The sequence below is a fragment of the Myotis davidii genome, unplaced genomic scaffold, assembly GCF_000327345.1.
Source record: "Myotis davidii unplaced genomic scaffold, ASM32734v1 scaffold1467, whole genome shotgun sequence".
NCBI classification, from domain to species: domain Eukaryota; kingdom Metazoa; phylum Chordata; class Mammalia; order Chiroptera; family Vespertilionidae; genus Myotis; species Myotis davidii.
This window is the reverse complement of record NW_006298267.1, coordinates 474907-488456: the sequence shown is the minus strand read 5'-3', so window position 1 is coordinate 488456 and position 13550 is coordinate 474907. Positions and strand designations below refer to the sequence as shown.

Below are 13550 nucleotides of genomic sequence, written 5' to 3'. Positions count from 1 at the left end.
TTTGACTTCAGCACTGCGCCTCCTCTGAGTCTCGGTATGCTTTTCTCTTTCCTCCTAGTTGTAGAACTTCCACTCAGCCAGCCTTCCTGTGGTTCTGGATGACGTCCGTTCTGTCTTTTAGTTGTATTTTTGAAGTGGTTGTTCGAGGCAGCAAACTCCGGCGTTAACCTATGCCACCATCTTGGTTTGCTGTTTTGTATTTTTTAAAGGTGAGCAAACAGAAATGGCAGAACCAATGGGAAAGACCGTGCCACGGCGTGCCCTAGAGCTTATCCTCTGTCGTGAGTAACTGTAGCCCATATGTAAAGTCCTGCTGGTTCTCTGCTCCTGAGTGAATGGGACTCGGCCGGTAACAAACACTGCAGGGAGTTTCAAACGTCTCTGTCACCTGCTCAGCGACCTGCACTTACAGAGACCCCACTGGGCTCACGTCATGCAACTCAACAAACACTTGCCAAGCCCATGGGCCAGGTGTGCCAGGCACCAGGGAGACACAATGAGTCAGGTCAGGCCGCCTTCCCGAAGAAGGCGACCTCCTCCTCAGAGCGGGGCAGGGCCAGGCCTGAGGGCGCTGGGTAGCCCGACTCCATGGGAGGCCCTGTGGGAAGCCCATGGGCATCGGCGACTGTGGCTCCAGCGACCCAGGTGATGGGCAGGCACAGTGGGGATACCAGGGCTATGCAGGGCACAGGCCAGGTTTGGGGCGTGTGAGGTCTCTGGGATGGAGATGTGCAGCCGATGCTCCCATGTTGGGCCTGGAGCTCAGGAGGAAGCGGAGATGAATCCACGGGGGAGGGTGCCCCTCCCATGAGGACCGAACCGAATTGGCAGGTGCAGAAGAGGCTGCACAGAGGGAGATGATGGACAAGGGCTCAGCTCCCACCCAGGGGAGTGCCAACATGTGGGGCCGAAGGGAAGGAGAGATCACGGGAGAGCATTAGAGAAAATGGGCAGATAAACAGAGAAGAGAGCCATGGGAGCCCAGAAGGGGAAGTTTCAGGTACAGAGGGGTCTTCCAGCTTCAGAGAGACCAAGCGGAGAATGAGGGAGTAACTGGTGGAGGGTGTGGGGCAGGTGGAGGGTCGGGGGCAGGCGGACGGTGAGGGGCTGGCGGAAGGAGAGGGGGGGCTGGCAGAGCACGAGGCTCAGCAGAGCTCACTCTGGCATATTTTCTTCATATTTGTCCTCTATTATTCCAGTTTCCCTTGATTTTAATTATCACACACTTTTTTGTTGTTAACAGGTAGCTATAAGGTTTAAATATTTTCCTATAAATATGACTTCATGTCTGGTTGGCATGACTCGGTGGTTGAACATTGACCTACGAACCAGGAGGTCATGTTCAATTTCTGGTCAGGGCACAGGCCCGGGTTGTGGGCTGGATCCCCAGTGGGGAGCTTGCAGGAGCAGCAGATCCATGATTCTCTCTCATCATTGATGCTTCTGTCTCCCTCTCTCTCTCCCCTCCTCTCTGAAATCAATAAAAATATATTAAAATGTATATCCGTGACCTCAATTCCTTGTAGGAATGGTCATCATGAGCCAAACACACAGACCCACAGGATGACGTCATGCGGAGATGGAGCTGAGGACACACACACGCACCAGCACTAAGGACTTTCCTTCCGGAACCTTCACAGTCACAGCCACCTCCGGCTCCCAGACGGCGAACTCAGGCTGGTCTCTGGTGATGGCCTGGTCCTGGCAGCCCAACACGTGGGGACAGAAGGAGGCACGGAAGACGCCTGGGCAGAGAGGGGCCCTGTCACGCCCTGCAAGGCCCTGGGAGACCAGGGGCAGCAGCCGGAGCTCCCGCTGCTCACCTGGCCAGCGCCGCCCTCCGTCCACAGACACCTCTGCGGGGAACGCGGGGTGTGCTGGCTGGTAGAAGTGGATGACGATGACGTAGCGGCCGGGGCGTGGCACGCGTCCTCTCAGGGTCACTTGGCTCTAGGAAGAAAAGGAGAAAAACAAACTCCTCGAGCTGCAGAGCAATGAGCAATCAGAACCGCAGGAGGTTCCAGGTTAAAACCAAAGCGAGCAGGGGTTTGCCCAGGGAAGCTAACGCCTCCACTGGGACGCTGCAGTCGCTTCACCTGCGTCAGCCGAGAGCAGCTGGCCTGCGGAGGTGCCACCTCGATGGGAGGGGGGATTTGGTGGTCACGTTGGGAAACTGTGTGGCAGCTTTTGCCAAAGTGGAACATATGACTGACAGTTTCAGGTCTTAATGCCCGCCAACAGGATGCACAGCATGCTTGTCAAACGGCTGCACAGAACGTTCTCAGCGTTCAGTCACTATGGTAACAACCAGGTCATAAGGAGCCAGCGTGGCTCAGTGGTGAGCGTCGACCTATGAACCAGGAGGTCCTGGGTTCGGTTCCCAGTCAGGACACATACCTGGGTTGCAGGCTCAATACCCAGTGTGGGGCATGCAGGAGGCCGCCGATCAGTGATTCTCTCACCACTGATGTTTCTTTCTCTCTCTCTACCTTCTTCTCTCTCTCTCAAAAAAAAAAGTTACTAAGAACATTAAAAAAACAACACTAGCCAACACAACAATAGTGTCTGGTGTGACTGCCCTGTCTTGAACCATAAACACAGTATAAGTCAAATAATAGAACTGCATCTTATTGCTCACATTGCATAATAAGGTTGCATTTGATTGGTTAATTCTTGGAACCAGAAATCCTTATTATACAAGTATAGGCACCTGCTTTTTTTAAAAAGTCACTTTGGAGTAAAGAGGGTAGATAATTACTACTATTATTATTTTTTTGTAAATCAACCAAAATGACACCTATCTTTTGTCAGACTGTATCTTCTGGTGTGCCGCGGGCTTTTAGCGGTGAGGTGTGTGCCATGAGATGAGCAGGTGGGAAATGGCTGCTCGAGAAGACGAACCAAGACGTGTTTATTGAGAATATCCTTCCTGCAAATTGTGCTTGTGCAGCTGGTGATACGAGAACATTGTCAGCCACAGTCGCTGTCCTAAAAGTGCTTGCATTCCAGCTTGGGGGACATAATAAGCCTGACAGTGTCAGACAGCAAAGAACCACGAAAATATGAGGTACCACAAGATGGGCCATGAACTTGCTCAATGCCTCGGGCGGAGAAGCAGGAGGGACAGAGAGATCGGAGGGGTGGCATGGACAGGATTAATCAGATGCCTCGTGCCTGGAACCTCCACACTGAGATCAGAGGCCCTCCAACTGCAGGGGCATCTGAACTCCTGGGGAGGGTTGTGAACACACAGATCCCTCCAGAGACTCGAAGTCAGTAGCTCTGAGATGGGGCTTATGAATCTGCATTTCTTTCTTTTTTAAATAAAATATTTGAATTGATTCAGAGAGGAAGGGAGAGAGAGATAGAAACATCAATGATGAGAGAGAATCATGGATCAGCTGGCTCCTGCACACCCCTCACTGGGAATCCAGCCCACAATCTGGGCCTGTGCCTGACTGGGAATGGAACTGTGACCTCCTGGTTCATAGGTCAACACTCAGCCACTGAGCCACGCCGGCCAAATCTGCATTTCTCACACGTTCCCAGGTGGGTCCGGGCCACACACTTTGAGAACCACTGGCTTCGAAACAACACACTTGGGGCAGGAGGGTGTCCTACCTGTGGTGACTCCATGGTGAAGCCAGTAACCACATCAGTGGAAGGAGAAGGATCCTGGGGCAGGAGAGGGGGAGGCCCCCCAGGTGGGGCATCCAAAATCAGTGCTGCTGGAGGAGTTTCGGGGGACACGGAGAGACACGTGGCCCTGAAAAAGAGGCCATTTTAAATCTCGTATTAAAGATAACCCCAAAGAGAACTGCCCGTTGGTGAAGATGCAGACTCTGAGCGTAAGCTGTGGGGACCACAGGGCACTCCAGCCGCCGAATCAAAACAACGAGCCAAAACAGAAAGACAAAGCTTCTGCCGAAACCGGTTTGGCTCGGTGGATGGGGCGTCGGCCTGCAGACTGAAAGGTCCCGGGTTCGATTCCGGTCAAGGGCATGTACCTGGGTTGCGGGCACATCCCCAGTGGGAGGTGTGCAGGGGGCAGCTGATCGATGTTTCTCTCTCATCGATGTTTCTAGCTCTCTATCTCTCTCCCTTCCTCTCTGTAATAAAACAATAAAATATATTTTAAAAAAAAAAAAGCTTCATGCTGAGGGAGCGTAACCGACAGACACTCACTGACGCTTCCCTTCGAGATGAAAACTGTTAAGTGAGATCAATGCAGCGAACATTATTATTCACCTCTACCTGCTAAGGTGACATAAAACTGTGGAGCCAAGAGAACTACCCCAGTCACCCCCTAGGGTGACAGCCAGATCTCACCACCGGCTCCAGTCCTGCCGTGGCACAGCTTGCATGACTGTCTATAAATTATGTTTGAATCTACATCAACACAACTCTGCCAAAACCCCATAAGCTGTGGTGAGCAAACCTCATAACACCGGGGTGAGGCGGGTCACTGCTTTCATGGCTGTTTAAATGAAGAGCCTCAGACACAGGATTGAAGGATTAGGACAGAGTGAGTCCGCAGGGTTCAGAACAGAACTCAGGTACTGGCCATGGGGCTGGGCTCATTGCCCCGGCCACTGGCTCGGCCTCCTGCTCTTACAGGGCTCTGCACAGACTCCTGCAGTCAGTGAGCTAGCTGGTTGTCCGTCTGTCACACTCACCACCTTGACCTGCGGGCACTTCTGCAGCAGGAAGTCACAACCTTACAGGCATGACAGTATCACGCTGAGCACACACAGGGACACAGGGAGCACACAGAGGGACACAGGGAGAAAGCGCCTTACCTTTGGTTCGCAAATGGCCCGTAACTGGCGATGCATCTCACTTGAGGTTTCAAATATTCCGTTGAGAATTCTTCGATGGGAATGATACAAATCTGATGCTGTCAGGCAAATGCAGTGCAAAGAGGTACGTTGCAGTTACCAGCAAAATCATGGCAAGGTCAAGCGCAGGCTTTAAAAAGGCTGTTAGGGCCCAGGTGCCATGGCTCTGTTATCCAGGCGGCCACCGTTCGATTCCTGGTCAGGGCACATGCCTGGGTTGTGGGTTTGATCCCCAGTAGGGTGCGCACAGGAGGCAGCCAATCAATGATTCTCTCTCCCTCTCCCTTCCTCTCTGAAATCAATAGGAATATATTTTTAAGAATAAAAATAATAAAAAAGCCTTTGGGTAAAGAATTGATCCAGAGAAATTATCGTTGTTACTTTAAAGTAGTAAAAGGTGCACAATGGGACTCCTACAGCATCATGTGCAACTAATCCTTTCTGGGCTTTCTCAAGGTCAGGAACGAACGTGCCCTGGAACAATGATATAAAGGGACAAGGTCGTGTGGAGAGGCAGGGGGCATGGTGGGCATCCAGGAGCCTGCTACGCCAGCGCCCAGCGAGGGCCGCTCCTGCTACAAACAATCCTTCACAGAGGATGACTCAGACCTTGGCACAGGGGGCTTTCGCTGAAGAACTATCTCCAGAGTGAGTTTTGAGTCACAAAAAACTCAGTTTTTAACTTGCCAATTTACTCCAGCTTAGATCAACACTGTATTGCCAGCTTGATCATAAAGCTGTTCAGTAGCAACGATTTTTATTGAACATCTGCTACATGTGAGGCACTGAGATTGGGGGATCCTGCAAGACAGACAACACCCCTGCCCTCAGGAGCTTATATTCTCAGGCAGGACACTGGACTATTTCAAAAGGGCAAACGTATATGTCAAAAGGAAGATACAGCCCCGGCCAGCGGCTCAGTTAGTTGGAGCATCGTCCCAACACCAAAAAGGTCACGGGTTTGATTCTGGGTCAGAGCACATATGTAGGTTGAGGGTTTGATCCTCGTTGGGGTACGTACAGGAGGCAATCGATCGATGTTTCTCTCTCACATTGATGTTTCTCTCTCCCTCTCTCTCTCTCTCCCTAAAAACATTAATAAACATACTCTCTGGCAAGGATTAAAAAAAGATTAAGATTCAGCCCCATCACTGCTTCCAAAGATGAAAAGGTTAAGAGTCAATTGGATTGTTACACTTAAAAAGAGATTTGTAATTTTAAAAAGAAGGTCTTAAGTGATTATATACTTTGTAGAGTAATTTTTAAAAACTGAATCCCAGGTGCTTCTTTAGAGAAAGCGCCAAGTCTTTACTATGGTTGAGCAGGCCGCGGGCTCCCAGGTGTACCAGGCTGGATATTAGCAGCCCCAGGAAGTCTTCACACTTCGGACTTTTACGTCCCCTGAGACCTTCCTGTAAATCTGGCCGCTCCCTCCCAGCGCAGGCCTCACTGCCTCTGTTTGTCAAATCCTCACACGTCAGGTGTGCTACTGACAGGTGGACACGCGTATATTTAACCTGCGATGCTGTCATTGTCAGTCTTAATATTACACTCAAGTTAATGGAGTCATGCTCTTTGTGAAATAGAGTAGCGATCACCTGGGGCCGTGGTCAGCAAACTGTGGCTTTCGAGCGACATGCGGCTCTTTGGCTCCTTGAGTGTGGCTCTCCCTAAGCCTTAGGAGTACCCTCATTAAGTTAATAACAATGTACCTACCTTGTTTAAGTTTAAAAAATTTGGCTCTCAAAAGAAATTTCAATCATTGTACTGTTGGCATTTGGCTCTGTTGACTAATGAGTTTGCCGACCACTGGTCTGGGGGAAATACCAGATGATTCCAACCTTTGAAACTCTGAAGGAATTTGCCAAGATGCCAATAGACGTAATAAAACAGTAAAATGAGGAAGAATAGACACAGTCACTAATGCGTTCCTCCACACCAGCGATACTAATAAGTGAGGAAATGGTACAAGCGTCATTTCATTCACAGCAGTACAATGAGTAAAATTAATGAAATGGGGCTTTGTGAGATGTGCTCATATGTGATGATCAAACTTGACCGAGTGTTCTAACAATGGCTCAAACAAAGGAGAGGCCAGACAGATTTCTAGATGGAAGAATAAACATCACACAACTGGCCATTCTTCACAGGGCTGATGTTATAGATGTCAAAAAAAACCAAAACCAGCCACATTTTTAATAAGCTTATTTTTAAGAGCATAGATATCAACCAAATGCTTCTAAAACCCAATGGTGTGGCTCAGTGGGTAAAGCGTCAGCCCACAGACTAAAGGGTCCCGGGTTCGATTCTGGTCAAGGGCTCGTACCTCGGTTGCAGGCTAGATTCCTGGCCCTGGTCGGGGTGCATGCAGGAGGCAACCAACTGGTGTGTCTCTCTCACACTCGCTCTGAAAATCAATGGGAAAATATCCTCGGGGGAGGATTAACACACACACACACACACACACACACACTGAAATAAGCCCCACGGGCATACATACCAGGAGGAGCCGGGCGCTGCGGACTCTGAGCCGGACGTCCGCGTCAGCAAGCAGCTCGTAGGTGGCCAGGCGGCCCCGGCCGTCGGTCAGGGCGCTCCGGCACAGGACGCTGCAGGAGGAGACAGTTGGCTCAGCCGACCCCCTGGCCCCTCCCTGGGCGCTTCCCTGCGGGTGGCGGGTGGCTCTTCGGGCTCTGCTGTCGATGGCCTGGTGGCCAGCCGAGAACTTCCCTGCACTGAGCTGAGTGTGAAGGATGTAGCCCAGCTGGGAAGGGCCTCCCGATGGCTGAGCTGCCCCTCAGGCTGCACGCCCTGCTCACCTTCTCCACGGGAAGAGGTGTAGTTGTGGGACGACAGCCCAGGGCCAGTGCTGTCTGCCTTTAAGGCACAGCCTCTGCAAGAGTCGCCCATGTCCTCGTACTGGTGGCAATGGTGCTGCCCACTGCCCCCCCCCCCACGGCCTGAGGGAGCGTGGAGGTGTGCCCAATGCCCCGAGGCACCCAGAGCCCCTGGAAGCCCAGGCCGCTCCTCCTCCTGCCCCATTTCTACCAGCGCCTTCCCCCGTCCCATCAGGTCAAGTCCAGGAACACTGAAAAGGTCCGGTTTTGCCCTGGCCAGTTTGGCCCAGTGGTTACAGTTAGCCCGTGGGCCCAAGGTCCAGGTTCCATTCCAGTCACAGGCACGTACCTCGGGTGGGATGTGATCCCCTACTCCAGTCAGGGTGCACGCAGGAGGCAACCAACCCATGGGTCTCTCTCACATTGATGTGTCTTTCTCTCTCTCTCCCTCTCTCTCTCTCCCTTCTCCTCCCTCTCTTTACTCTTTCTCTCAAAAGCCAATGGAAAAAAATATCCTCGGGTGAGAATTAGAAACTTAACAAATAAATAAGTAAATAAATAAAGGGTCAGTTTTGAACCAAGAACACATTGTAATGGCGGCACCCATACAGGAAGTGTCTTTTGAGGAATGTTTCTGACTTCAGACTCTAGCAAATTTCCTTCTTTTTTAAATATATTTTTATTGCTTTCAGAGAGGAAGAGAGAAACATCAGTGAGAGGCTGCCTCCTGCCTGCCCCACACTGGGGATCGAGCCCACAACCCATGCTTGTGGCCTGACTGGGAGCTGAACCATGATCTTGGTTCATAGGTTGACCTCCACCACTGAGCCACGGCCGGGCTCTGCAGCAACTTTTCTATCTGCGAATATAATTTGGAACGAGTGACACCCTGAAACAATGACCATCTCTGGGAAACACAGGGTGGGGCAAAAGTAGGCTTACAGTTAATCATGCAGAAAATGATACAATACACAGTAACACAAGCATAAAGTCTGTGTTTTGTGTACTCACAATGGTAAACCTACGTTTGCCCAACCCTGTACTTGAAATAATTTATGCAATGACTTTTGGGGTGAGGGCTAAAATGAGATGGTGTATAAAGGATAAACACAGTTTGTGGCATATTTAGCAACTCAATGAAGTCATTCTCTCTTCCTTTCTGTTCACGTGCATGGAGGTGTGCGTGTGGGTCGCGTGCGTGGAGGTGTGTGTGCGTGTCCTCTAAATGCCTTCTTCTTGGATTCCAGCAGAATTCTGGAAGTAAATATATTCAGTCATCTGCTTAGGTTTAGATTTAGCCTTATCTTTCCGAGACTAGACTAACAGAAATACCTGGATTGGTTGAATCGTGAGTGACCGCTTCTCTTAGCAGATTCATCACAGCTCCATTTTGAAAAATGGCGCCCCCACCAGAACCCCTGCCTTCCTGCTGGGATCTTGTTAACGACATGGAAGTCGCTGGAGTGAGGCTGGCAAGGGTCCCGACCTCAGCAGGAGATGTTGCAATGGTGAAGGCCTGACATTTGAAATAGGTATTTATGGGTTAAATATTGTCCAATTGCACCTCTTTGGACTGTGGTATATGTAGCCTGTTCATTGGCCACGTAGCAGGCAAGTAGAGAGGGAACTATTTTAGCCAGAGAATCAATACCGTGAGCCTCCCGGGAGTGGCCGAACACAGCAACAGGGACTCCCGGTCCATGCAACACTGTGTTGGGCCCTGACCGGGGCCTGCAGGTGGGCACGGGGGTGCTGGCCTGTCCGCGGCCAGAAGCACCTGCAGAGGGTCTCACGGCTCTTCCCCACCGTGTCGTCCAGACGGAGGCCGTGAGTCGGTGCTCTGGAACCCCGGGAGGCGCCCTTTCTTCCTGGGCTTTGAACTCACTCCTCTGCTGGGTCTGGGTAGTCGCAGCCTCGTCCGGAGTGACTCAGAGCTGCCAGGCCTTCGGGAAGCTGCCTGGGGCTCTTGGCCATCCCTACTCTGTGTCCTGTGGGGGAGGGACCGGCCCTGTGCCCAGAGGGAGCGCTGAGCTGGAGGGCGGGCGGGGCAGACAGGGCATGAAGGAGCCTGGCCCCAGGCCCTGTGGCCCAGTCACGGGGATTCCTGGGGCGACCCACCCACCGGGAGTGTACATTCCAGTGGCTGCTGACATCACCTGGAGAGGAAACTGTTTTCCGATCATGGAAGAACATTCCGGGGAACTTTCTTTGCCCATCTGGTGCCCCTGTTACAAATCCAAATGCGATTATTTATATTCTTTGTTTTTTTAAGTCATCAGCCCAGAGAAAGGGGTGGACTGGATTTTTTTTAAGATTTTTAAAAGGAGGAAGCCTTCATTGCTTATTTGTGAGGCTGGCTGAGAGTGTGATGTGGACTCAGTGACCTCTCATCAAGTCTCATAAAAGTTTCCACCCGAAGCTGCTCAAAGCAACTCTTTCCTCAAGTTCTTTCACTTGCAAAACAGGAAGCGTGTCCAGCTCCCAGGGCATCCCGGGTTGGACAGAAGCAACAGGGAAGCAGAGGCAGAAGGTTCCAGACTTGGCCCTGAGCTGGGTGGTCCGTGCCGCTCCCACCTGCTGCCTCCAACTCCCAGGGCCTTGGTGAGCGTCCTGGGGAACCCCCGGCACTGGCTCTTCATGTGCAGCCAGCTCTGCTCAGCTGCCTCTGTTTGTTCTGAAATGTTACGCCAAGGAAACAACTTTTTTTTTTAACCCTCACCCGAGGGTGTTTCCATTGATTTTTAGGGAGAGTGGGAGAGACAGGGAGAGACAGGGAAGCATCGATGTGGGAGAACCACATGGATTGGTTGCCTCCTGTGTGAGCCCCAACCAGGGCCCGGGCCGGGGAGGAGCCTGCAACCAGGGCATGTGCCCTTGAGTGGAATCAAGCCCGGAACCCTTGTTCCGCAGGCCGATGCTCTATCCACTGAGCAAAACCAGCTGGGGGGAGACAGCTGTTAGTAAATCCTGGTCAGAGCTCTTGAAAGTGGAACATCAGGGCAGGTGTTATTTTCCTCCTGACGATCATCGAACATGCATGACCTCCACCTCTGAAGGGCACGGGGAGGGCAGGCGAGATGGACGCCTTTCCGGGCGCCACACCCTGCTCTCTGCGAGCACTTCCCTGAGCACACAGGGGGCGCCAGCGAGGACAATGTAGAGGTTATGTTGCTTCCTGGGAACCTGCGCCAACATCAACATGGAAAGTACAACAGCTTTTCAAGAAACTGCGACGCTTTCCAGGCACTGCCGACGAGCAGCCTGCCGGCCCCCATGCTGCAAGGTGATGTCCGATCACGCAGCCAAGAGCAGCCTCACGAAGGAGCCACTTTCCATCCCGATGAAAACCAAAGTCCCTCAGCTGATCTCCCGCCGGCCCCGCTAGAGGAACCCCCGGGCAGCCTGATACCTGTGCTGGCAGCTGTAGATGGTCACCTGGCCGGCCAGGCCTGGCCCCGGGCTCCCCACGTGCACGTCGGCTACAGACATCTGCTCTGCCTCCGTGGAATACTCGACCACGACCACATAGCGGCCGGCCCACGGGACCCGCAGCGGCAGGTACAGTTCCACCTGTCAGAGGGCCGAGCAGACGGGGAGATGAGTGGGGTGTGCTTACACGGGCAGCTGAGAAACAGGGCTGCACAGACCATGGACATCGGTTTCCATGGCATCACTGCCGGGCACGGGGGCCTGCAGGGCGGCTGCTCGGTTAGAGAGGAAACCCAATGAACAGCACGGTACCATCAAGTCCCTTCCATTCAGGTTTAATGGGCACCTGGTACTTTTATTTCCTAAATCTGCAACCCTGCATGCAGGGGCTTCTACACTTTCTACTCATCTCTTTGCCTGTGTCTCAAGGTAAGAGACACTCCACAGCCTGAAGTGGGAAGAAATTTCCCAGTGGGAGGTAAGAGGAATGGAAGTGGGCCTGGAGGCTTTTAACTGATGTTAGTTAGAAGAGAAAAATTAAATTATATGGATGCAAATCATCTAAAGCGATGCACACACCCTACACCCCACTGGGTGCGCGGCAGCCCCAGCCGCAGCAGAGAACTTGGCACACGCACTGCACTGAGCCTGTGAGGCGTCCTTCCACGTCCCCGAACCTGGGGAGCACTGGGGCCAGGGGTTTTCAGCAGACACGGGGTGGTGTGTGGGGGGGGTAGCGGGGGGGTAGTAATAGCTTTGACAGCAAACGAAAGGCTGCCCACCTCTCGGCCGCCGAGATCTGCCATGACGGGGTGAGCGGGGCTGGGCTGCCTCAGGGCCACAGGTCTTGGCTGTCCATCCAGCAGGAAGTGTGTGGCCTCACAAGCCAGGGCGCAGGGGAAGCGGGCCAGTGGCAACTGCTGGTAAAGCAGGCAGCTGCGACAACAAGATGCGCAGTTACAACGGAGACCCAGCACAGAGCATCCCGCACACCCACCCATCCAGGCACCCATCCTTCCTCCAGCACCACAGTGCCCACTACAGGCACCAGGAGGGCACCGGGAGGGCATTCCCATCGGCGGGAGCCATGGAGGAATCACCCGCTTTCTATTTTAAGCTCCTCCCCTCACAGGTGCATGACTTTGGGCCTTACTGGGGCATGCACCAGCGTTTCCACAAGCTACAGGGTGCGAGCCGCTCTTAAGCACCAGCTACGGGGTGCAAAGTGCTCTGTGATTCTTAACGTGGAAGAGGGTCACCTGCTCCAGAGAGAAAAACCACCCTTAAGTAATGGTCAGAGCTTCCGGCTGCAGATGGGACCTGAGGCCACCGCACACCCTGCAGCAAGCCCCCGACTCAGGACCCGAGACACTAACTTCTCGTGGGGAGGGCCCACGTGTGCACAGGGCTCCGTGACGGGCAGCTGCAGCGAGGGGGCCGCGTAGTAGTCTCTGGGGAGCAGCACCAGGTAGTCCTAGGAAATGAAGGCCAACAGCAATCACGCCCGTGCTGGTGGCCCTGCTTTAGAATAAAAGAGCCGACACACAGCTGACTTAGCCACTCGGCGAGGCTACTAGCTGACTTCTCCCCACGGGCTGCTGCGTCTGCCGGACTCGCCAGCACCCCCAAAGTTGCTCCTGCGGGGCCATGAGCACTGGAGATAAGAGCCGCAGGGCGAACCTCATCAGCTTCCGATCCAGGGGAGATTTTACCGTCTCTTGTTGCTTTTAATTTTTTAAATAAACTTTTTATTGTTGATAGCATTACAGATCTCTCCCCTTTTGAAAGGCTGGGACACGTGTTCATTAAGGTTTTGCATTTATTTAGAAAACTTCAAATCCTGACGCATTATAATTCGGTAAATGCTTTGTCTGTGCGAAGTTGGCTGTAAGACGATAGGAGGTACCTTACGTTGGCTCCTATGTCATTGCGTCATGTGAGGGCAAAGGTCACCATTGATGTCTAAAAGGGAACCAGCCAGCCCGGCCGGCGTGGCTCAGTGGTTGAGTGTTGACCTATGAACCAGGAGGTCACGGTTCTGTTCCCGGTCAGGGCACATGCCCGGGTTGCAGGCTCCATCCCCACTGCGGGGCAGGCAGGAGGCAGCCGATCCATGATTCTCTCCTCATTGATGTTTCTCTCTCCCTCTCCCTTCCTCTCTGAAACCAATAAAAACGTATAAAGAAGAAAAGAACAACTGCTCACCAGGAGGACCCCCTCTGCCTTGATGCAGGCCACCCACATCCCCGGTGCCAGTGAGAACGCGTCGGCCGGACCGCTTCCAGGGATGGAGATGAAGGCTGGCTCCATGCTGGGCAGGAAGACGACCCCTCTGCTCTGAGCAGCGTCTGTCAGAGAGAAACACGTCGCTCAGGCATCGCTCTGGCAGCCAATCAGTTTTCCACCTTTGGTTTCCATCCGCAAACGTGTAGGGTAAATGACGGAT

At 52.8% G+C, this 13550-nt stretch overlaps 2 protein-coding genes across 2 annotated transcripts in view; both read right to left on the bottom strand.

Moving 5' to 3' along the window:
• Positions 1-12242, bottom strand: part of LOC107184686 (laminin subunit alpha-3-like) — a 24855-nt gene extending 12613 nt beyond the window's left edge. The window contains exons 1-8 of the mRNA XM_015570549.1: positions 12235-12242; positions 11887-12040; positions 11085-11245; positions 7339-7447; positions 4800-4897; positions 3622-3766; positions 1824-1950; positions 1606-1745 (exon numbers count right to left, since the gene is read on the bottom strand). Coding sequence (XP_015426035.1) covers positions 1606-1745; positions 1824-1950; positions 3622-3766; positions 4800-4897; positions 7339-7447; positions 11085-11245; positions 11887-12040; positions 12235-12242 — 942 coding nt within the window. The remainder of the gene's footprint in view (positions 1-1605; positions 1746-1823; positions 1951-3621; positions 3767-4799; positions 4898-7338; positions 7448-11084; positions 11246-11886; positions 12041-12234) is intronic.
• LOC102774233 (laminin subunit alpha-3-like) overlaps positions 12215-13550 on the bottom strand; it is a 65375-nt gene continuing 64039 nt past the window's right edge. The window contains exons 21-22 of the mRNA XM_015570548.1: positions 13310-13452; positions 12215-12578 (exon numbers count right to left, since the gene is read on the bottom strand). Coding sequence (XP_015426034.1) covers positions 12399-12578; positions 13310-13452 — 323 coding nt within the window. The 3' untranslated portion in view covers positions 12215-12398. The remainder of the gene's footprint in view (positions 12579-13309; positions 13453-13550) is intronic.